Below are 26,831 nucleotides of genomic sequence, written 5' to 3' on the forward strand. Positions count from 1 at the left end.
ATTAAATCCATGAAAATAATTAAACGTTTTACATAAACATGTCTATCTGTATTACAGGGGTTCATGAATCTGAAGCTATAGTCCGTTGCCTGACGTCAAAGTTTCCTTGTTTATTCAAAACGTTCTGCTTTGGGATATGATAATGACATGGATGTGTATAATGTATACTGCGAACAGGGCGTTACAGCACAGTGGTATTCATTGGGTGTGCCCGTATTACAGGCAGCCAACCGTCATGTCGTATATCAAGTGCCACGTCACTACAGCCCTAGTTCTCTTTCGTTATGCGTTGTACAAAAGGATGCGCGGACATAGTCATACAGCAGACATTGAGTAGACAGAGCTATGGATAGGGAGGACAGAGAGGTGATAGCTCCGTACTTCACGGGGAAGAACAAGGCACTGAAGCTCACTGAAGTGTTGGAGATACTGGAGAACCCTGATGACACACGGGCTATAGTAACACCCCCTGCTCAACCCCATGGAGGAGACGGGTACTTGTACAGGGTGGAGGCAGACTCGGCGGAAGGTAGGTTAAAGAGTGCATGTCTTGAAGTTTTAACATTAATAAAAATGCATAATCTGATGAGTATTAATAAAGGGAGGATTAATAATGGAATAAGACAGTATTAATGAAACACTAAATTTGATTATTTGTATTATTTATTGTCATGTGACATGTTGTGGGATGTGGTGTGATGGGGTCGTATGGGTGGGTATTGGGAGCAAGTAGCAGGTGTCAAATAGTCAAAGGAGCCACAGACCAGTGAAGATCCGGGGAAGAATTTATAGGTCTTCAGCAACACCTGTTTGCCGTAAAAGGTGACAATACTTGTAGTAAGAGGCGACTAACGGGATCGGGTGGTCAGGCTCACTGACTTGGTTGATGCATGTCGTCAATCCCAATTGCGTGTATCGAGGCTCATGATATCAATCACTGGAACAAAAACAAACACACAAAAGACGGAGTGGCATTTGGAAGGAGGGTAGTCATTGTTTCTAAAATAGTCCTGGGCTCGAATCTCAGATTTGTCTTTTATGTGATTCTAGGCTTGTAAACGTCGATGACCTATGAAGATCTACGCCACTTTACGCCACTACTCCACTTTACCAAATGTTACTTTACTCATGCTTTAGCCTTCACAATGTAGAGATGAATAGCGACCTACTAGACCCACTGATCCCTATGAACAATACAAATATAGTTGACTAAACGTTCACATACTAGTATGCTGTGATCGCGATCGTGATATCAGTTATATTTACACACACGTAAGGTTTAAATATAACCCGCTATTGAAACAGTCAACACGTATATATGGAATGACAGCTCATCGCTCGCACTTCGTGGCAATGAGCCGGATCTTGCAAGGGAATATACGTACTCGTGTTACCTGTAATGAAAAAAACGTTCCCGACTGCAACTCGTAAATAGCACCCCGATCTGAGGCCATGCAACGCACTACCAAGCTCTTTGTATTGATTCAGGTTGCAGATCAATGCACGTAGCTAGGCAGTGATAATGAAAACATTTTACGCTAAAAAGCATTGGCAGTTTCTCTTTCCAAACGCTACTTTTGATGCAGAAAAACAAAACAACTAAAGAATTGCACTTAAAGAACATACGATGAAGTTGATTGTCAATGTATTGATTGGGCCGAAAGCTATGCAAATATTCACTAAGAAAGTTTGATTGCATGTGCGGTACTGATCAGGTAGCAGATGCACTATAAATCCCTTGTACATAATATTGTGGCAACATTATTTAACATTTTGTGATATTTGTTACATTGTTTCATATTTACAAGTTTCAATTTATTCATAAATTAGAACGTGTTCTTGTCATCTTTGGTCTGAAGAAAGCCACCTTGAATTTAAATGTAAACTCACTTACAATTTGTGTCGACTTAGAACCTCTTAAATTTGGATTTAGACTGTTTGCCGTGAACAACGTTACATCCAGATTCGTCATTAGTTGACACTGTCTATAACCTTCACATTGTGTCCTTAATAATAGTTCGTTATTGATCATTCTGTTTGATGGTGGACGTGGATGTAGGCTTGATTCTGTGTTTATATTAAATTATGTTCATTGCAGCAGATACCAACTATAAACCAGGAAACATTGAATCAACTAACGCGAATTTTAGGGGGAAAACATGATCGAATCTGTATGTATATTATATGAATTATTTTTATTGCAGCAGATCCAAAATATATAACTCAAATATATATCCCAAATATATAACCGAAACTAACACCTAACCGACCGAAATGACGTCTTGTAATCATTAAGTTAAGTTATTATTGCTCTACAGATTCCTGGGAAAATGACAACTACTACTTCAAGCACAATGGTTCTCGTGAACAGCCTAAACCTTCACCCAAGGTTCTCAAGCAGGACTTCGTGGCTTATAAAAGTGATGGCACCACCACCGAGGCTTTTAAACGACAGGCATACAACTTGCTCGAGGGAGACGTGAAATATATATTAGTACACTACATTGGGAAATGCACAGTAGCATTATCCGATCCAAAATATGAGAAGCGTTTGAATACAGCCCTCCACCATGAATCCCAGATAGTGAACAGTTACGCGATAATAGCTGGTTCTGGAGATGAAGATGGTGGAGATTGGGAGACCAGGGATATGGAATGTGATCATGATCGTGCAAATACTAACTCTCCTACTTTCCTGGCTTCCTTAGATGAAGTTAGCTCAAGGAAAAGGACACATGACCCTGATATGGTAAATCGTGTGAAAACTCCTAAACGTTCAGAAAACGAACAAGTAATTGAAAACAATTTGATAGACATCATAACCACCGAAAGTGTTAGTCATCAACATGATGAAAGACCGACCAACCTCAAGTCACTCACCGAATGTTTGCTGAACAAACGTACTCATATCGTTATCGCAAGACGTGTGTTGAAGCAGGCAAAATACTGGGAGAAAAGCACCAGATTTCCTACCTTTGACAGTCCATGTTTATCATTAATCGCTGACATCGACTGTAAATGGAGAAATGACCTCACAGAAGTCAGTGACAGGTTGAAGTGGTCACGACTTAGCCCGGATGTTCTCGGCGAAGACCAGTGCAAGGATACGTATCACAGACTGGTATCTGCTGTCATAGTAGGTGCATATCACATGAAGACGGACATCACAGAGTTTGTTGACACCCTCTATATGTACCCATCACATGTGATGGGTGACAACGCCTTAACAGATGACGACGATGGGACGGATCCTCAGATGTGCAAGGTGGGGCCCCACAACATACAGAGGAATCATCTCCTCGATCAAACAGCATGGCTTGGCGATGAGGTAATTTTTACGATTTCGTAGCTTATATTTTGCTCTTTATGTATTATATAATTTTATTCTGAAAATCCTTTCTAAAAGTTTAACATTACTTGGACAAATTAAAGGTACAAAATCGACCAGGACCATCTTCCTTCTCGGTCGTGGTCGGTAGGCCATGTCAAATAATGATATCAGGAATAACATTATTAAAAATGAAAATTGTACAATATTGATAGATGATAAAAAGACCATTTGTTCCAATAGTTGAAATTGCTTACAGGCCATATAACATTAACTCGCTCAATCGTTATTTGAGCAGTTCAGACAGGATATATGTTGCAATAATGTTTTTCTAAATTGCTGGTTGTAACACGTGACGAAGGGGTTTTGTATACAGGAAACTAAGGTTATAACGAACTCAAAGGGACTGCTAATTTTAGTTCGTTATAACCGTAGTTCGTTATAAGCATATATATAGCATAACTACAGCAAATAGTCGGGACCAAAAAAGTAAGTTCGTTATATCCGTCAGTTCGTTATAAGCGTGTTCGTTATAACCGTACTTTAACCTCCATTGCAGGTGATGAATGCATACATGCATGTCCTGAAGACCACGTGGAATAGGATCCACAGCCGCCACTGCGCTGTACTTGATTCCTTCCTTGTCAACCATTGGGAGAAAGACGAGTATGACGTGCACCCCTGCAAGGTTGGACGAGCATAGTCATGTACATTGTATAAAGTGATGAGTAAAGTACTGGTATTAGGTTTTCGTCCAAAGATGGAAATTAAAGAGACTTTTGAAGATCTTCGATTCGGTTATGGATCCTTGTTTAGCATCTACTTTAGGCTCTAAGAGATATGAGGTCGGTTTTGGAGACAGTTCATTGAAGATCTAGAGCAGCAGTTTTCCTTTTCCAAGAATATCATCACTGGACATATGTCAACATGCTATGTGCAGTAAACTACGGTTATAACGAGGTTTAATGGCTGCTTTCAACAGTGTTCCAATTATTTCACAGTGTGTCAGATTAATGTGGGAGGAAAGCAAGAAGTGATGCAGGTTTCAGACATTAACCACTTTAGTTATTGAGTTTGAAATGTTCAATATCATAGCCATTTCAACATAAGTATCATACGCATGTATCCAAATCAGAGGGAAGTAATCGTATGGATATGCTAATATCAGTAAACTTGATCAAATGGAAAAGAACTTATTGTAAATTATAATACAGTAATCTGTAGATAGACATACGTCTATGTGGTTAAAGAGCATCAAATGAACCTTGCTTGATCAGGGTAAAACATTCAAGACCATATTATTTTCCTTTTCACCAAAACCTTTACTGTAAATAAGAGCGACATAACCCTTTCCTCATTCTAGCTTGTCCCCCATCTCAGTGGAGCTCCTTTTTTAATATAAATGTATGTGCTTCTTTCCTTTTTTGGAAACCAGGCGTTAGTCTGAAAAGCATTAAAATGTTTGGTTTGTATCAGTGACAAACACGATGCAATTCCATGTTTTGACTTTTGTACAATAATTATGTCTCTGTTTCTCGGGCGACCGGTTGACTTGTCTTTGCATGTGTTTGTGACAGGTGCCACCGGTGGACAGAATACGGTCACCTTTTGCGAACTGGTATTGTCACTATTTGCCAGTGATTTATTAGCACATGCTCGTGATATAGTCGGTATCATTCAAGGTGTTTGTTTTAATTATGGCAATGATTTTGCGGATTTATTTTATATTAGGAGGAACTTGGAACTTACACGTGGATCCTGATGCCAGTGAACATGCCACTGAATCAACACTGGGTGCTTCTGGTCGCCAATGCCCAGGATGGAACAGTGGGCGTGGTCAACTCTAAGCCTGTCCTTGATGTAGGGGACAAACTTATACAACATTGGAGGTAATTTGAGGGCGTGGTCAGCTATATGTAGAGATAAACCTTTATCATCCAAAACTGATATCGCTTGGATGAGATCAAGTGATATATATAGTTTAGATATTGCTGCAACATAATTGCATCACACTGTTTTGCAGACCATAGTGACGTCATTGGTTACCACGACGTCACAAATGACATCACTAATGACTGCTACTGAAGCTGTTAGCAATACTTTTTACACTAAAGACACTGCGTATTACTGCTACAAACTGAAACAGCTGGCAGAATGATGTTGGATGATAAATTAAAGCTCACCCTTGTGTCTTTTGATGTCAAATATATCAACACTCGTTGATATTTTTTACTCTAAAAGACACTCTAGTGAGATTCTCTATGAACAACACTGTAAGTAGGTGGGCCGAACAGGTGATGTGGTCAACTCACAGCCTACAATTGATGAAGACTACTGCGCTGACCAGAGCTGAGGTACACACTGATGAATGTCTGCTACCGATTTTGAAACAAAAGCTGCAATCTGGCTCAGCTACAAACATGTATAGTTAATCAGTCCTAAATGTATAGCGCTAGGTTGTAGGTGGGTTTGAGACAGGGGAAACAAATAGAGGTCGTAAACTATATCCTATATCTATTTCAGAAAATATACACGCTGTTTGAGGAGAGGTGATGGGTCAGTGATCACATGGACAAAGACAGAATATCCAGTACTGAGTCAAAGTGATGGACATAGCTGTGGCGTGTTTGTGAATATGGTACGTGAGCTAGATAAGATATATAAATCTTTCATTATTGAATAATATCAATGATAAGAGCATATACAGCTAAACATGATGAATTGCTATAATTTATTATACAGTTTAAATTTCTCAACATTTCCACTTTTTTCCCTAAATCTTCTGCAATTCCACCCAGCATGGGAACTATATTACAAATGTCAATCGCATGAGCATGCTCTTGGGTACTTGCCATTCAAATGTGTCATTATCAAAACTGAATATTTCTAGTAGTATCTTAACATACCATATCAGTATTAATATACTGATCCGTTTCTACGATATATGTTTACTTAAATTTCCATAGTTCTAACAAGTTTTTTTATACAGTACGTTTGTATTAAAAACAAAAGCAAGAAGACAATGTGGACTTTTATTTTTAAATATAATATATTTCAATGTGTACAATGTATTCTGGCACTCTAAATCGACATTCAACGGGATCATGCTGTTGGAAAAAGGCTCTGAGTGAGTGAGTGAGTGAGCAAGCGAGCTTGGTTTCACGCCACCTTTAGCAATGTTCCAGCAATAGCGCGGTAGGGGACCCTAGAAATGGGCTTCAAACATGTACCCGGGAATTGAACCCGGATCTTCGGCGTGATGAGTGAAAGCTTTGACCACTGGGCTACCCCACCCCACTGACCTGATATGAGATCGTATACCGTCAGTGACAGCCATTTAGGATTTTCATACACCAACTTCACATATTTCACAAGAATATTCTGGTACAGAAATCCGTTATTTGACACGGTTTTGTGTATTAATGAAATTAATTGTGATGTGCAAAGACATCAATTTTTAAAACAACTACGTTCGTGACTTCATTACTAAAATTAATAGAGGAAAAAGGCTCACAACAGAGGTCATTGAACATAAAAGATGACGTCACGAACAAGAAACGCAACGCCAATAACGTCACATAGCAGTAGACCAGATAGAAGTCCATTGTTAGGGATAAGCGGACTGCTATCAAGTTACAGTTGACACCAGACTCCTGTTAACATAGGTCAGTTTTATTATAATTCTATCTTGTTTAAACGTTAACGTTTAGTGCTTTATTTATTCCATTGTTAACGTTTGTGTTTACATTAGAGCGTTGTATCGGAAACACGCCTTGCCCAATGTTTTTCTCTTTACCTAATATGACACCGTATACTGCCACTATAGACACCTTAGGGGTCAAACACTGAAGAACAGTGCTTTATTTTTTTGTCAATTATTCGTCACCAGTGGCTCTATATTGTTACAGGCAGCAGAAGCTGTACTATCGGAGGTGCCTCCTAGTGTCATGAGAAGCTGCCACACTGTCTGGTACAGGAAGTACATCTGGCGCAGGTTGCGAGAATATGCTGGTGAACATATTCCGCCTGATACTGACACACATAGTGAGTATAAGTATTGTTTTCCAAATATACCTCAAAACCTAAATACATACAAAAGACAAAAAACATTCCATATTCATGGTACACAATCAGAGTCGACCATGTCATTGGCATGTGTTTATGAATCACTACCAAATAGTGTGTTCACGACAAGGTGAACATATCCTGCCAATAGCAATATATATCCCACAACAAAACTAGAATGTCCAAACCCACGTACCACTGGGCGTACTTCTTATGTCAGAAAACTTTGTTATTATTCGTTTCCCGCTAAATCTAGCATTGTCGTACCACGTTTATGTACTGTAAGACGCAAGTTAGGGACAATTCATAAAGCGGTTCAGTTTATATGTTTGTTTAACGCCCCACTCAGCAATATTCCAGCTATATGACTGCGGACTGTAAATAATCGAGTCTGGACCAGACAATCCAGTGATTGATATCATGATCATCGATTCACGCAATCGGGATACGCTGTTATGCTTAACCAAGTCAGCGAGCCTGATCACCCGATCCCGTTACAAGCATAGTCGCCTTTTACAGTCAAACATGGGAAGCTAATATTTGTTACATGTGTTGTGCTAAACTGAATATCAAGCATGTTGATGGTTAGGTTTTTAAGTAGTTCAATACTACTGAATAACTATATATTAGACAAATTGCATTAGAATGCTTAGAGACATTAACGTGAGTTATTAGATTGACACCCGCTGCTGGCTTGTTTCCAGCTATTCGAAAAACTAAAACCAGTAGCGAATCCACTGCTCCTGAATTAGCTGTATTACGCTCGGTCATTCGCCGGTCGGTCATCACCACAACGTGGGTTTTCTGTATCAGTTCTGGTGTTGCTGACTTCACAGGCCTTCCAGGACGGGGGTCGTCTTCAAGGCACTCCCTGTTACACTCAAACTCTGCTGCCTAACTCGTTATGTTGACACTGGGACATACTTCCCTAGTGCTGTATTCATATCTTCATGGATGGCTTTTGGCTTTGTTATATAAATCCTTTTTTTCTGCAATTCCACTTGACTGCACATTCCTAAAATTTGTCCATTTTCCAAAGGTCACAGACCTCTGCTTGTTTTGATTACTTTTGCGCAATTCCTTCTATCAGAGTCTCAGATATCAGTCAACCATCGTTGCTGATACATTGCTGAGAGAATATTGTCATTCACTCACTCACTTATTATTCACATGTTTTTAATGATGAAGTAACGACTGGTATTATTTCCAATGTTGAAGTGAACTATTAAAGCAAGTACATCGTACATGTTACAGGTTGTATTGAAATGTTTGTAATATTTCTTGTTATTCAAGTACGAGTGAAGCCTGGCATACTGGAAAGTGTCCGGACCTCTATATTCGCAATGGGCAAAAACTTAATATTAATATTGCTATCACAGGATATTCAACAAATCCCGATTTGACGAAATATAACAATGTAGAGGGGTTGTATGTCGGTTATGATAAAGGAAGACAACTATTAAAATATGTTCCTAAATTCCGTGTTTTCACTTGTACCATATGTTACCATGTTTCGTAAATTACCAATTGACTTGCCTTTGCATGTGTTTGTGATGTGTATCACCAGCAGGACAGGATATGTTCGCCTTTTCGTGGACACCTGATATTTGATAGGGATTAAAAAACACATGCTCATGAACGGTCATAGAGGATCATCAAATATATGTGAATTTTATATGTTGGCACATGGTGTTTATTGTGGTTGATACATAGATTTACAAAGAAAACAGCATGTACAAAAGCCAAAATCTCTTTAATGTCGATTCAAGTAGTAAACATTGTAAGCGTTAAAATATATAATGATTAAAAGTGTGTTTATTTCAAATATATTGCTAAATGATGAATTAACCTGTTTCGTTCTGTATTTGAAATATCGTTGTCCTTCTTGCAGTGCTTGAGTCTCCATGTGAAAAGCTGACAAATAATCCAGCGTCAACGAATGCCAGAGCGTTTGCGTATACAATAGTCAATATGTCGACCAGCATAGATGATACGAGATACAGTTTGCATAAAGCAGCCAGCCTCGGTGATATAAGACGCATGCACTTGTTGATAGACCAGGGGGAGGATGTAGCAGGTACCGATGACCGAGGATGGACGCCTTTGCACTGTGCCTGTGAAAACGGTCACGTTGAAGCTGTCTCTGATCTGGTTTCCAGGAGGACGGGCGACGTACAAAATAGAGCTCAACTTACATTGTACAATCCTGTCTTAGGAACGGAGTATACGTATCTAGCAGGAGCATATCCACTCCACATTGCTTGTTTAAATGGACATGAGAATGTAGCGCACATTTTGATCAATAGCGAGGCAAATGTTGACGACAAAAGTGAAAATGGAACAACAGCTCTTTTTCTTGCTTCTATTAACGGACATGAATCTGTAGCCGCACTTCTGATCAAGAATGGTGCAAGTGTTACAGCTGAGGACGAGGGCGGATGGACGGCACTATATGTAGCTTGTCAGAATGGACATGAATCTGTAGCCGCACTTCTGATCAAGAATGGTGCAAGTGTTACAGCTGAGGACGAGGGCGGATGGACGGCACTATATGTAGCTTGTCAGAATGGACATGAATCTGTAGCCGCACTTCTGATCAAGAGTGGCGCTAGTGTTACAGCTGTTAATAAGAACGGACAGACGGCACTACATCAAGCTTGTCAGGATGGGCATGAATCTGTAGCCGCACTTCTGATCAAGAATGGTGCAAGTGTTACAGTTGAGGACGAGGACGGATGGACGGCACTATATGTAGCTTGTCAGAATGGACATGAATCTGTAGCCGCACTTCTGATCAAGAATGGTGCAAGTGTTACAGCTGAGGACAAGGACGGATGGACGGCACTACATCTAGCTTGTCAGAATGGACATGAATCTGTAGCCGCACTTTTGGTCAATAGTGGTGCAAGTGTTACAGCTGAAGACAAGTACGGATGGACGGCACTACATCGAGCTTGTCAGGACGGACATGAATCTGTAGCCGCACTTCTGATCAAGAGTGGCGCTAGTGTTACAGCTGTTAATAAGAACGGACAGACGGCACTACATCAAGCTTGTCAGGATGGGCATGAATCTGTAGCCGCACTTCTGATCAAGAATGGTGCAAGTGTTACAGTTGAGGACGAGGACGGATGGACGGCACTATATGTAGCTTGTCAGAATGGACATGAATCTGTAGCCGCACTTCTGATCAAGAATGGTGCAAGTGTTACAGCTGAGGACAAGGACGGATGGACGGCACTACATCTAGCTTGTCAGAATGGACATGAATCTGTAGCCGCACTTTTGGTCAATAGTGGTGCAAGTGTTACAGCTGAAGACAAGTACGGATGGACGGCACTACATCGAGCTTGTCAGGACGGACATGAATCTGTAGCCGCACTTCTGATCAAGAATGGTGCAAGTGTTACAGCTGAGGACAAGGACGGATGGACGGCACTATATGTAGCTTGTCAGAATGGACATGAATCTGTAGCCGCACTTCTGATCAAGAATGGTGCAAGTGTTACAGCTGAGGACGAGGGCGGATGGACGGCACTATATGTAGCTTGTCAGAATGGACATGAATCTGTAGCCGCACTTCTGATCAAGAGTGGCGCTAGTGTTACAGCTGTTAATAAGAACGGACAGACGGCACTACATGTAGCTTGTCAGAATGGACATGAATCTGTAGCCGCACTTCTGATCAAGAGTGGCGCTAGTGTTACAGCTGTTAATAAGAACGGACAGACGGCACTACATCAAGCTTGTCAGGATGGGCATGAATCTGTAGCCGCACTTCTGATCAAGAATGGTGCAAGTGTTACAGCTGAGGACGAGGACGGATGGACGGCACTATATGTAGCTTATCAGAATGGACATGAATCTGTAGCCGCACTTCTGATCAAGAATGGTGCAAGTGTTACAGTTGAGGACGAGGACGGATGGACGGCACTGCATGAAGCTTGTGAGAATGGACATGAATCTGTAGCCGCACTTCTGATCAAGAGTGGTGCAAGAGTTACAGCTAAGGAAAAGGACGGATGGACGGCACTACATGTTGCTTGTCAGAATGGAGATGAATCTGTAGCCGCACTTATGATCAAGAATGGTGCAAGTGTTACAGCTGAGGCGAAGAACGGATTGACGGCACTACATCTAGCTTGCCAGAATGGACATGAATCTGTAGCCGCACTTCTGATCAAGAATGGTGCAAGTGTTACAGCTGAGGACAAGGACCGATGGACGGCACAACATGTAGCTTGTCAGAATGGACATGAATCTGTAGCCGCACTTCTGATCAAGAATGGTGCAAGTGTTACAGCTGAGGAGAAGGACGGATGGACGGCACTACATCTAGCTTGTCAGAATGGAGATGAATCTGTAGCCGCACTTCTGATCAAGAATGGTGCAAGTGTTACAGCTGAGGAGAAGGACGGATGGACGGCACTACATCTAGCTTGTCAGAATGGACATGAATCTGTAGCCGCACTTCTGATCAAGAATGGTGCAAGTGTTACAGCTGAGGACAAGGACGGATGGACGGCACTATATGTAGCTTGTCAGAATGGACATGAATCTGTAGCCGCACTTCTGGTCAATAGTGGTGCAAGTGTTACAGCTGAGGACAAGGACGGATGGACGGCACTATATGTAGCTTGTCATAATGGACATGAATCTGTAGCCGCACTTCTGATCAAGAATGGTGCAAGTGTTACAGCTGAGGAGAAGAACGGATCGACGGCACTACATCTAGCTTGCCAGAATGGACATGAATCTGTAGCCGCACTTCTGATCAAGAATGGTGCAAGTGTTACAGCTGAGGACAAGGACCGATGGACGGCACTACATGTAGCTTGTCAGAATGGACATGAATCTGTAGCCGCACTTCTGATCAAGAATGGTGCAAGTGTTACAGCTGAGGAGAAGGACGGATGGACGACACTACATGTAGCTTGTCAGAATGGACATGAATCTGTAGCCGCACTTCTGATCAAGAGTGGTGCAAGTGTTACAGCTGAACACAAAGACGGACGAACGGCATTACATCAAGCTTGTCAGAATGGACATGAATCTGTAGCCGCACTTCTGATCAAGAATGGTGCAAGTGTTACAGCTGAGGAGAAGGACGGATGGACGGCACTACATCTAGCTTGTCAGAATGGACATGAATCTGTAGCCGCACTTCTGATCAAGAATGGTGCAAGTGTTACAGCTGAGGACAAGGACGGATGGACGGCACTATATGTAGCTTGTCAGAATGGACATGAATCTGTAGCCGCACTTCTGGTCAATAGTGGTGCAAGTGTTACAGCTGAGGACAAGGACGGATGGACGGCACTATATGTAGCTTGTCATAATGGACATGAATCTGTAGCCGCACTTCTGATCAAGAATGGTGCAAGTGTTACAGCTGAGGAGAAGAACGGATCGACGGCACTACATCTAGCTTGCCAGAATGGACATGAATCTGTAGCCGCACTTCTGATCAAGAATGGTGCAAGTGTTACAGCTGAGGACAAGGACGGATGGACGACACTACATGTAGCTTGTCAGAATGGACATGAATCTGTAGCCGCACTTCTGATCAAGAATGGTGCAAGTGTTACAGCTGAGGAGAAGGACGGATGGACGACACTACATGTAGCTTGTCAGAATGGACATGAATCTGTAGCCGCACTTCTGATCAAGAGTGGTGCAAGTGTTACAGCTGAACACAAAGACGGACGAACGGCATTACATCAAGCTTGTCAGAATGGACATGAATCTGTAGCCGCACTTCTGATCAAGAATGGTGCAAGTGTTACAGCTGAGGACGAGGACGGATCGACGGCACTACATCTAGCTTGTCAGAATGGACATGAATCTGTAGCCGCACTTCTGATCAAGAATGGTGCAAGTGTTACAGCTGAGGACAAGGACGGATGGACGGCACTATATGTAGCTTGTCAGAATGGACATGAATCTGTAGCCGCACTTCTGGTCAATAGTGGTGCAAGTGTTACAGCTGAAGACAAGGACGGATGGACGGCACTACATCGAGCTTGTCAGGACGGACATGAATCTGTAGCCGCACTTCTGATCAAGAATGGTGCAAGTGTTACAGCTGAACACAAAGACGGATGGACGGCATTACATCGAGCTTGTCAGAATGGACATGAATCTGTAGCCGCACTTATGATCAAGAATGGTGCAAGTGTTACAACTGAGGACAAGGACGGATGGACGGCACTACATGTAGCTTGTCAGAATGGACATGAATCTGTAGCCGCACTTCTGATCAAGAGTGGCGCTAGTGTTACAGCTGAGGACGAGGACGGATGGACGGCACTACATCTAGCTTGTCAGAATGGACATGAATCTGTAGCCGCACTTCTGATCAAGAGTGGCGCTAGTGTTACAGCTGAGGACGAGGACGGATGGACGGCACTAGATCTAGCTTGTTTGAATGGGAATGAATCTGTAGCCGCACTTCTGGTCAAGAATTGTGCAAGTATTACAGCTGAGGACAAGGACGGATGGAATAAAGAGTAAATAATAGCCAACTTTAGTACTACTATTACAGTCTGAAGTACGTGTAACAGATGTCGCGTCTCCTTGGGCAAGTGACTTTGTTCGAATTGTCCCTTTTTTCCACCCAGCAGTGAGCGGGTACCCGGTAGGATGAGATGGCAATGTGGTTGTTAACCTTCTAGCGCCTAACAGGCAGCTTTGTTTGTATACTCTCCATTGAGCTGAGAATGATTTTTGGGTGAACACTTTTCAATGTCTAAGCTTAGAGTATGCTTGTGCATGGAGAACAGCGCCATTCAAATAACGTGGATTTTATGTCCGCTTTCGGGTTTGATTTTTATTTGTTGCAAGGTCATAGGAGTTGCCTACCATGTCAGTTTTCGCAACTGTCCTTGTTTCATGGACAGAGGTTCATATAAACCATGAAACGTTTACTCAAATACATGTCTGATTTGTATTACTGTCCAATGATATTTAAAATGCTTTGAATAATAAAAAGAAATATTCAGAGAATGTTATTGGTGCCTTTCAGCTAAATTACAAAATGTTATTGAGTTACTTGTGTCTAATACCTGAACATGACCTACTTTCAGTTATGTTATCAATGTCAAATATTGAGTTATAGATTCAGTGCCCAAGGGACGCAACTCTGCACAGCGAATCGCGGCGCATCCGTGCCCCCCGAGTTATAGATTCATGATTGAAATCATTCTTATGGCACCCAATAATTGCTTTTATCCTATGAGTCATAACTGGTTTTGTAAAACTCACAATCCAAGTGCATACCTTTAGAAAAACAATACCATGTTGAACATTTATTCTTTTTTGGATTTTTTAAATAAAACTTTAAATGTTTATACGATTCTGTTAAATCATTTCATCTTCTGGGGAGAAGAGGTGGCCTAGTGGTTAAAGTGTCCGTTCGTTCTGGGAGTTTGATTCCCCACATTGGTACATTGTGTGAAACTCAAGGCTGGAATACTAAAAATAAGATTGTGTTCTTTAATCCGATTGGTTGAAAAACATGATTTACATCAGTTTGTCTGACTGATAACTGAACTTACTTAAATTAAATTTAAAATGAATAAGTTACCAAGACTAGAACACGCGTACGCCAGCAGACAAAATATCCGGCCCGTGAAGAGAATTAGAATTAGGTCTTCAGCAAACAATGCCTGCTCATAGAGTCGCAAGCTCGGACGTTCATACAGTTTGGCCCTACACTCTATGAAGGTTCATACTCCAATGAACTCGCACAAAGTGAAGATCAATTCTTAATTGAATGCATTGAATTTCATTTCCAAAATATAAACCACATAGTGACCAAGAATTACATCCATCGGGCACTCACATTAAAAAAAGGAAGCCAAATTCTTGGGAATAAGTTTTAAAGACCATCTTAATTTCTAGCCATATGTTAAAAATCTTAGCAAATGGCTGAAGGAACTGGATTTATCAGGTCGGGGAAAACCCCCAACTGGTGACAATGAACCCAACTGGTGACAATGAACCCAACTGGTGACAATGAACCCAACTGGTGACCATGAACCCAACTGGTAGAATAAACTGGTCCTGTGTGGCTACAAAAACCTTGCGGTGTTTTGTCCGTGCGTTGTCTGTACTACTTGGCGCATGATGGTGCGTATAAAATTCATTATGAAAACTTCTTTCATTCATCGATTCTTATAATATTACCCCGTTTGTTGCGCAGGTTATTGTGAACCCGAGTACCTCTTCGCCATTTGGACGGTTCATTCGCGTTACGCCGACTTTCAGAAAAGATTATTCGCGTTACGCGGTTTTTCTTTGATGTGTGCGTGTTATGTTAACACACGAGGTTGTTACAAGCAAGCAATGAATGGTGTTTTTGGATGGTGTTCACGACACATTCTAACAGTAGAAACAACAGATTTATGATGCATTTTGTGTCGTTTATTCCACACATTATATAGTATCAAAAGCAGCGACATGACAAATTTCAATTTGGTACAACGAACAGAACATGATTTACATGAATTATTACATTTTTTTAACTTGATTAGAATGGCTGATGCAACATCGGCACGGTGGACGATGTCGATTTCTTGCCTCTCCAGCCTCATCTTCAAATTGGCGATCTTGCGGTCGACTTCTGAGTATTTCTTCTTCTTGGGAGGTCTCTTCTGAACTGCTTCGTACTGCGCTCTGAATTTCCGAGGACTTCTGCTCTTTGGAAAGGAAGGTAATCATCTCGAAAATGTTGGGATGTGCCTTTCACGTGATCTTCAGTCGACTGTGCCATCCCTCCAGGTAGTTGTTTGTACGTGGCCCATCATTGTTGAAGTGGTTCCACTGGTTGATGTGGAGATCGCACTCGATCCACTTGCTGGTCATGTAGTCTGCAAGTCTTTGACATCTTTCATCGTCTGGAACGCGCTCCATTAGGTCAAGGAAGTAGTCTTCAACCTTAAGATAAAAATGTAATCCTGTCAGTTTCACACATTAACATGCATATTGAATATATTACACATTAACATGTATATTACGTATATCAAGTTAATAGAGTCTAATCTAACGGTCTGGTTACTACTTACATTGCCAACAGGAATGAGTGGCATTATTGCACACTGCTTGACGAACTTTGTAATCTCTGGTCTGTCAGTATAGTCTTTCTGCATGTTGCACTGTTGGGTCTTCCGCCATACACACTGGGCAAAGTGGAAGAAGCATCCCTTCCATGTGGCACGAGGAAACCGCGATATGGCAGCATTCCTGGCAGCGACTTCGAAGTCCATCTGATGAAAATAAATTAAAATTTATTATGATTTTTAAAGTTTATTTTGACCCCAAATGTCTAAAGGTCGGCGTAACGTGAAGACACCATTTGGACACATTCTGTGCTTTAAATCAGTCAAAAACACTAAATTGAAAGTCAAAAATTACCTGAAATGTACTTTGTCAACCACTCTCTCCGTCCACCATGCTTCCTACTCTGACCCGCCACCTGCAGTCCAGGCAGTCAGGTAACGCCCAATTCGGGCCTTGGCGTCAGTGATCAATGGAAATTTTTTGAAATAGTTCGCGCTGCATTGCTAAAAGTGGCAATAAGTGTAGGCAATTCATAGTCTTTGTGCTGTATCATAATGTTTTTATGGACATTTAACTGTTGAATATACATGTGTATGTATTACAAATAAATTTCGTTGTTATTTATGAAAAGAAGTATAAAATATTGTTATGTTGGTAAAATTTGTTTCAGGATGTTAAAGTAAAAAAATCCACAAAGAGGAATCAATGGCAGTGGGTGGGCTTTTCTGACTCTTTGCGATCTTCTGGCGTAATGAAGAGTTTCTTCACTGTGGGTCTTCCACCCTTTTCTAGAAGATTCTCCTTAAACATTATTTCTCTGAAATAATTTCGGAAATAAATGTCACTATTTTCCTAATAAACACAAAAAATAATCTGTGTATGTGTGTGTGTGCGTGTGCGTGTGCGTGCGTGCGTCAGAGTCAGAGAAAATGGCGTCGTGCCACTGCTATACATCTGGATCTAACACGTGATTTTGTCCAGGCCTGTCAGGTGGGGTGTGCAAGGGCTTGCCTCTAAATGCTTGCTTTTTCTAAGCCAAGATCTCCACCCTGCTATCTCCGGCGACAGGGAATTGTCAGTAGCTCATCACCAACTGGCATCAGTATGTTGGTTTTCATCTGTTATACAAAATTATTGATTATAGAAGCCTACTTGGAGATCAGAGGATCTGATGCAAGTGATCCCCATCAGATGGCCACACCGGGGTATCAATGAGTCCCAAAGGTATTTCACATGTTGTGATATACTATAAATTTTACAAACTTTTACAATCAATTTAAAACACATTATGTAGGTTTAATGAACCGCAAATATGCATATATTAATGTTTTCATTTTCTTCCAGCTTAACAAACGCGTTCCAATTAACAATGAAACGATTCATTTAATGAAACCCACACATCTTTCGCAAACTCAGGCTGCACCAATTTCAACAACCTCGCATGTTAGTACCCAAACTCCTGAACCGCTTCCAACACTGTATGGTCAACTTCAAACCCCAAACATCTACTTCTATCACTTACCCCGAGTCAAGAACTCCCACGGTTGAAACCACAACTGACATCACAAAAAGGTCCAACAAAAGACGTAAACAAAAACAAAGCAGTCATAACCAAACTATTTGTCCTATTTGTGACAGTTTATATGGGTGCACTGTGGACAATAATGCCAAGTGGATTGGTTGTGACTAAAAGGAAACCTTTTGCAATTATTGGGTGCATTGGGAATGCATCGGGATTTACGTCAGGAAAGTGGCTGATTTACAAAACATCACCTATCTATGCCCAGAGCATAACAAAATTGAAAGGTGTAAATAAAATGAAGATTATTAATATGATTTTGGTTATTTTGTCCCAAAAAAGTTTTTTTGTGCATAATACTTGTTTTTATATTAAAAACATCCATTAGAATCGGATTCGAACTCGTATTCCCTTCATCCGCAGTCAGCGACGTTACCAAATGAGCTAAACTGCACATGTGAATGGAGCAGAATTAAAAGTACATACTTAAACTTACTTAAAACATTATTTAACTTTACAGACGTAGGTCATTTTAAAACATTCCACAGACTTTTGCGTACAATTTAAGTGATTGGTTTATGGCCCTATGTAGTTTTATCTGACCATCACGTCGAAAGCGTGTTGCGGATCAAGGAAATACGCTTTAAATAAATCAAGTTAAAATCTAAATATATACTTTTTCAAAAGAAGTTAAGAAGACTATGGTTAATTAGTCAAGGCTGATTGTATTGCAAACTACAATCTTATAAATGTGGGTGTTCTATAACTTGTTTTTGGTAGTGTATGATGTTACAGTATGTCATACTAATGTCCGTAAATATTCATTTTGACATTTGCTGTACGATCAATTTGAATTGTGTCTCTTGTTTTATGCACATCTACAAGTATATGTACTTGCATATAGTAATTTGATAAACACCGCTGTGAGTGAGTGAGAATGGTTTCACGTCGCTTTTAACAATAATCCAGCAATATCTCGTCGGGGAACGCCAGAAATGGGCTTCACACATTGTACCCATGTGGGGAATCGAACTGGGGCTTCGGCGTGGAGAGAGAACGCTTTAACCACTACGCTATCCCACTGCCCCCTATCGCTGTGGCGTTATCACAGTTGATATGTGTACATGTGTAAACTACACATATGGAGAGACATCCTAATTAGTGTGGCCACAGAGTTGACGTTGATAACAATATGAAGTGCATTACTATGATTATCTATAACATATGTTAAATCAGCTACCATTGTAATATTTTATGTAAATATATTAAGTTTAGTTTTGTCATAATTATATATGTGAGTGTGTGTGTGTTTGTGTGTGTGTCTGACTCATTGTCCGTGTATATATACCTAATATATATCTAATTGATCTGTATTCAGAAGGGAAACATAACTGTGTAAATGTATAACTTTTTTTCTGCATGATGTACATGCATCTTTATCAATGCAGTTGTGATCCCGCAATCGGACGAACACACATTAGGGCTTCAACTTTAAATCTGATGACCGACAAAATAATTCTTTGGACGTTACAAACAATACAAACAGTGGCTGATAATACTGACAATTATTTGTCAATATATGATCTATATGTAAATCATTATTTGTGCCAGTTCAATTTAACCTTTAAAGTTTCAGTTTTAAGATTGATAAAAGAATGTGTGTGTGTATGTGTGTGTGTTTTATGAACAAAATGAAAATATGAACAGTGACTATTCTGTTGTAGTCTGTGAATCTTGCTTATTTACTACACTACAAGAAAATAAACACGTGTGTATACAAACTAAACGCGATAACATTATGTACATGTATCCATATGTAACATATTTATCTACTACAAGGTGTTGAACAAATCTAATTATAACAGGCAAAATAGCGGTGATAGTTATAGGAATGGATCATTGAATATCCGTAAAAAACGTTTTAATGTATTGCATTATGGGAAATATCGCTTTCTCACTCGATCTATTGCTTTATCGTTTTTTTGCTTTCTCGCTCTATCCCTCTTATTCTCTCTATTGCTTTATCGTTTTCTCACTTTCTGGCTCTATTGCTTTCTCTAATGACTAACCATATATAATTATAGGAGGCAAAATAGCGGTGATAGTTATAGGAATGGATCACTGAATATTAGTAAACACCGTTTTAATGTATGGCATTATGGGAAATATCGCTTTTTCGCTCTATCGAATTTTTGCTTTCTCACACTATCCCTTTCTCTCTCTATCTCTCTATCACTTTCTCACTTTCTGGCTCTATCGCTTTCTCTAATGACTAACTATATATAATTATAAGCGGCAAAATAGCGGTGATAGTTATAGGAATGGATCACTGAATATTAGTAAACACCGTTTTAATGTATGGCATTATGGGAAATATCGCTTTTTCGCTCTATCGATTTTTTGCTTTCTCACACTATCCCTTTCTCTCTCTATCTCTCTATCACTTTCTCACTATCTCTCTATCGCTTTCTCTAATGACTAACCATAATCATATGAAAGAATCGGGTGTTCGTTTTGAATAGTATGTACTGTAAATCTTTAAATTAACTAAAGAGTTAATTATCAATGCAAACATTGAGAGTAGACTTTATTAATTAACATTGTATTTATGTCTCAGTAATGTGTCTGATTGGAGTATTCATTTTAAACTTTCGGCATCTTGTACTAGTGGCTAGCTCTGTAAAAATGGCATAAGTCCGGATTAATATGAGCAGACATACATGCACATACACACACACGTGCATACACGTCGCTGTAAAAGTGCAATAATCTTGGACGCAACGTTAAACTCCATTTCACTTAAAAAGACTTAATCAAATAAAAAACCTACTTATTTATACTTGGCAAACGTATTTGTACTGAATATCGTTTGTGAAGTCATATGGGAAGATTAGATTGGGAAGGAAATTAGTTTTCAGCCCCACTCACACTAGCCATTGACGAAACATGGTGCATGTCCCTTGCCGATCTCAAATCCTTCAAGATTACATTTCAATCGCAGGTTATCGCCAGCCATACTGCCACCGCCTTTACAAACAGTATCCTGGCTTGTGTCCAGTGAACAAAGTCAGTTGTAGACAACGTCCGCATAGAAAATATGCAAACCACGTTTACGGTAGCTGGTCAAAGGGAGGCAACTCTGTTTGCAGATATTATGCCAGCAAATGAAAAGTACTGAAGTTTTTATAACGAGACCTGGATACTGTGGGAAAATGATTACAGTATTTTCCTGTTTTCCATCAAGCAAATTTGTTCTTCATCTCATTTACATGATAGGGTGAAAGTTTGATCTTTTGATGTGGTCCAAGCCCATTTCACAGTCACAACCATTGTATCTGTAACCTATTGTTCAAGTAATGAGAATGGTAGAGAAAACGTATACGCTCACTTATGCTATTTCTAAACAGAGGGACGGTTTGGATATTTGAAACCATGTACAACGTGAAGGTTTTGTAGCACTGTGATCACTGGTGAAGATGAACAGTTCCAAGTTTTCAGGTGATCGTCACATCCCATTGGCACATTTTCTATATTTGACTATACTTGATGCACCGCACACGCATCAGGGAAAATAAAGACAGAAGACGTTTGCCGAGCAACAGAGTCCCTGCTTCTGTTAATGTTCGTAGTTGTGGAGTCACTTTGTGCTTGAGGCATTGGCTTCGCCACGACTACGACGGGGTTCCATTCTCAACATGAATAATGTTTAAGATAATTATTGGTGCCCCTCCCGTGATATGGAATTAATAAATGAAACTGACTAAAAATTACATCAACAAAATGTTGAACATTGATTGCTTACAAGCCATTGGTTGATGTCATTATTCTGGTCCTGCTGTGTATTATGGTTCAAGTCGTGCTGCAGTGTGACAGTTAACTTGTGTGTGTAGACAGTAAACCATGAAATCAGTCTTCAGCGGGCGGACGGGGACAGATGTCAGTGATTCCGGATTTTCGGACTGCCGTTGGAAGGCAGGTTTCAGGGAAAGGAAAACCTGAGGTCACATTATGAATATGTTCTGATTACTGACTTAAATAATCTGTTCTTTATTCAATTTAATTTAGAAAGTATGTGAATATCTGAGTATTTTATCATTGCTATGACTGTGAGGTGGAGGTATTTGAATTCGTCAGGGATATTTGTACAGATAATAGCGACAAAATCCTTTCCAAAATCACCAGAAATCTCTTCTGAAAGCTGATTCCATTTTACGATATTAAGACTTTATTAAAAGCATTACTACGTACTTACATTATTTCTTAGAGATATTTCACATGGAAAATCGAATACGTAGCATTCTAAATTCAATAAATATACAACGTCAACGCCTGAGAATAACCAATCTTGATTATCCACCGAAACACATTCCATTGGGCGTAAAAGGCATAGTGATGAAAACTATAGGAATGGATTACTGAAAATCATTCAGTCTGATGACACCATGTCTCCCGAAAGTGTACGCATGTCCTGCCCAACCGGTAGGAGCCGCCATTGGTACAATTTGACTCCACCTGTTCTTGAGGTAAACTTGCAAATGCAGAAAACACAAAGGAACAATGATTTGATAAATATATATATTTCCCAAACATGATGACTGATTATATGCCCCCCGTTTACTGATCGCTGTAAAGTAGAAGTGAGATTACAATATCTCTGAACAAGGTAAAAATGTATGACGATAGTCATGTTCAAAATGATAAAAACAAGTTTCATTTCTTGTAATATTTCTCCGACCGAGGTGCAATTACATTGACAAGGAGGGCCGTAACTGCAGGATGTTGAAAATGTTCTCCCATTCGATCTCCCTTTACTTTTCCAGAGTTCATTGACCAGGACCATATAGGTGGCTGAACTGCCATTACACTGAACATCCATTTAGTGAGCATAATCAAGATCTGCATATACATTGAACATGGGTGTGCAACTCTGCCCTGTTGGACAGCCACAATGCTTAGCCCAAGTTCAGTCCCGATAGACTCAAATCCCCTCCCAATATGTCTCGCAACAAGTCCGAGATCTCGTGGAGTTACAGGAGTCTTAAGTCTCTCTTTCACACGGCGTGTTGAACCTACACACAAATCTGTATTACGTGATGTAGCACCAATTCTACCACAAAGGCTCACATAAACAGGTTTCTTTCTGTTTTACAATATCTCAAATACTCATCAATATTCTTAATAAGCATTACAAAATAAAACAATCGAAATTGGCCTATGTCCTCCCATATTCATTTATGTCATCATAATAATGAGTAAAATATGTTAATAGTTACACTGAACACATTTGATACTAGTATATTACAAAATTCCTGAAATGAAATTATCAAATTATAATAAAAGAAATTCTCACAAAATTCTCAATTTAATGTGGGGATTTAACACACCTCTCCTTATGATCTGCTTGATCCAGTACTCGATCAGGAGACCGTCTGAGACCAGTATCACTTCGGGCTTTCCTCTCACATTAAGCTGTCACGCCGTGATATAACTGGAATACTGTTAAAAGCGGCGTTGAACCTCAACTCACTCACTCACACACTCTGGAGATTGAATTAGAAGGAAATTAGATTCAGCCCCACTCACACCCGACATTGACGCAACATGGTGATTGTCCCTTGCCGATCTCAAATTATCAAGATTTCATTTCAATTACATGTTATCGCAAGCCGTACTGCTCGCTATTACAAACATTATCCTTTCTTGTATCCAGTCAACGAAGTCAGTTGTAGACAATGTCAGGGATAGAAAAGGTTGAATAATGCATACCACGTTTACGGTAGCTGGTCAAAGGGAGGCAACTCTGTTTTCAGATACTATGTCAGCATTTGACGAGACCTGGATACTGTGGGTAAAATGCTTACAGGCGTATTGTCAATAGAGGCATCACCTGTAGCTGTTCGTACTGGGCTAAAATGACTTTGTTTTCTGAATGTGGCAAATGTACGTAATATTGACGCAAGGTATAATGAAATGAAGTGCACTGATGTTTGAACGGCTTTAAATGTTCTGTTTTGGGTTGAACTCATTTTCCAGAATGGAAATAGTATTTTCCTGTTTTAAATCATACCATGAAGCAAATTTGTTCTTCACCTCATGTACATGAAATTTTGATCTTTTGATCACCAAAACCATTGTACCTGTTACCTATTGTTCAGGTTGTGAGAAAGGGAGAGAAAACGTATATGCTTACTTATGCTATTTCTATATAAACAGAAGGACGGTTTGAATATTTGAAACGATGTACAATATGAAGGTTGTATAGCACTGTGATCGAACTACGAATTACGAATTTGTTCTGATTACTGACTTGAATAATCAGTTTTTTATTCAATTTAATTTAGAAAGTATGTGAATTTCTGAGTAATTAATCATTGCTATCACTGTGAGGTGGAGGTATTTGAATTCGTCAGAGATGTTTGTATGGATAAGAGCGACAAAACCCTTTGCATAATCACAAGAAATCTCTGTTGTAAGCAGACTCCATTTTACGATCATGACTTTATTAAAAGCATCACTATCAACTGTCAGTATTTCCGGGAGATATTTCACATGTAAAATCGAATCCGTAGCATTCTAAATTCAATAAATATAAAATGTCAGCGCCAGAGAATAACCAGTCTTGGATATCCACCGAAACAGATTCCATTGGGCGTAAAAGGCAAAATAGCTGGGAAAACTATGGGAATGGATAACTGATAATCACTGATGACACCACGTCTTGTGAAACAGCACGCATGTCCTGCCCAACCGGTAGGAGCCGCCATTGGTACAATCTGACTCCACGTGTAAGAGCCGCCATTGGTACAATCTGACTTCACGTGTTCTTTGGGTAAACTTGCAAATGCAGAAAACACAAAGAAACAGTGATTTGATAAATATATTTACTGATCGCTGTAAAGTAGAGGTGAGACTACAATATCTCTAAACAAGGTAAAAAGGTATGACGATAGTCATGTTCGAAATGATAAAAACAAAGTTTCATTTCTTGTAATATTTCTCCGACCGAGGTGCAATTACACTGTCAAGGAGGGCCGTCACTGCAGGATGTTGAGAATGTTCTCCCATTCGATCGTGCATCTCTCTTTACATGTCCATAGTGCTTTGACCAGGTCCAGATAGGTGGCCGAACTGCCATTCCTCTGCTTCCATTTAGTGAGCATAATCAAGATCTGCATATACATTGAACATGGGTGTGCAACTCTACCCTGTTGGATAGCCACAATGCTGAGCCCAAGTTCAATCCCGACATGCTCAAAGCCGATCCCGATATGTCTCGCTACAAGTCCGAGATCTCGTGGAGTTACAGGAGTCTTCAGTCTCTCGTTCACACGACGTGTTGAACCTACATACAAATCTGTATTACGTGACGTAACGCCAAAATCATCACATATAAACAGGTTCTGTTTATTGTGTGACTGATATGTGATATCGAATTAACGTATCTCAAATACTGATCGATAATCATCATTACAAAATGACAGAAAATGAAACCGTGTATATCCTCTGATATACGTATATGTCGTCAAATAATGACCACAAAGTTGATAGTAATACTGAACAAATGGGATATATAACCAAATTTCTGAAATCATTTTTTTTCAAATTGAGACGTACAACGTCTTACACAATTATCTTTTTAAAATGGGAATTTAACGCACCTCTCCCTATGTTCTGATGGATGCAATACTCGATCAGCTCGTTGTTCGACTGGTGCATTCTCTAGAACGAAAAGCACACAATATCACGTTGGTCAATAATTCTGTTACCGTATATCCACTATTAACCACACAAAATGCACTAAGCTGAGGATTGAATGTTGTGTACATGTTATATTACTGCTAGCTTAAGTGTATAAACATCTTCATAGAAGAAAGTTATTAAGACGTACCCGATACTGAAGTCCTGAGAAGCACGAGACTAGATTCCCCATGTTGTCTGTATCTAACCTTATATGACGCCGAAGTGCACTACTCTGTTTGTTGATCCTACCTGACTGAATCAAGACCTCTCAGCTACATGTGAGCAATAGGGGAATCCCCTGTACCAGGTTGGACGCAACTTCTCTCTCGATCCAAGGCTTCCATCAAGTGAGTGAGTGTGAGTGAGTTAATATTTAAAGTCACATCGGCACTATTTCAGCCATATCGCGACTTGAACAAGTTAAACATTTATATTATATATAAAAAACCTGTCGCCGAAGGACAGTACAACAATTAGCAATATATCACAGATTATAATTTTAAAAACTAATTTTAGAGCAATAAAACGATCAAATTAAATCAGACGACACAGTATAAAAACGGGCTGTAGATCGCTAGCAACCGAAGCTAGGCCACCATACTAGGGACCATGGGGACTTACGGTACTTCTGCTACCTACGTGGTCCCCAGCAGGATTTACACCATCCCTCGGGCTACTGGCGATGATCAGAAATATTAGCCAAACAGTTAAAATCAACAAAAATGCTACGATTAAAATCACAGCAAAATGAAAAGATACTTTGAATGATACCGGACTTACGTACCTTCCCAGGGGGACAATTGTTTTACGATACTTCAACCCCCTGTGAAGATACAGCCACTAACAATCCAAGTCATGAATTCAATTTACCAAATTAAAATCACTTTCTATATACTATACATATTATAATCAAAATTTATCTATTAATTCTATTTCTTTTAAAAAACCGATGAGTAAATGCGCACTGATACTAAAATGATCCTTGATGGACGAAACTTTGAAATACTTATCCCTTGTAATGGAAAAATCAATACAGTCAAGGCTTCCATCAAGGATTTCGGATTTACGGATTTTCGGATTTACACTAACGGCGTGCGTCAAACTGATCTGTAATGAGAA

The 26,831-nt window shown here is 40.0% G+C and overlaps 1 protein-coding gene across 1 annotated transcript; it reads left to right on the top strand.

The window, feature by feature from the left end:
• Window positions 1–259: 259 nt before the first annotated feature.
• LOC124127418 lies at window positions 260–13,906 on the top strand. Its single transcript, XM_048391976.1, has 10 exons — window positions 260–529; window positions 2,319–3,328; window positions 3,888–4,016; window positions 5,060–5,217; window positions 5,852–5,966; window positions 7,237–7,372; window positions 9,285–11,755; window positions 11,954–12,547; window positions 12,647–13,669; window positions 13,757–13,906. Exons 1-10 carry the CDS (start codon window positions 346–348, stop codon window positions 13,904–13,906), a joined length of 5,970 nt encoding a protein of 1,989 aa, XP_048247933.1. The 5' UTR covers window positions 260–345.
• Window positions 13,907–26,831: the final 12,925 nt, after the last annotated feature.

The sequence above is a fragment of the Haliotis rufescens genome, unplaced genomic scaffold (genome assembly GCF_023055435.1).
Source record: "Haliotis rufescens isolate VD_foot unplaced genomic scaffold, xgHalRufe1.0.p SCAF_103, whole genome shotgun sequence".
Lineage (NCBI taxonomy): Eukaryota > Metazoa > Mollusca > Gastropoda > Lepetellida > Haliotidae > Haliotis > Haliotis rufescens.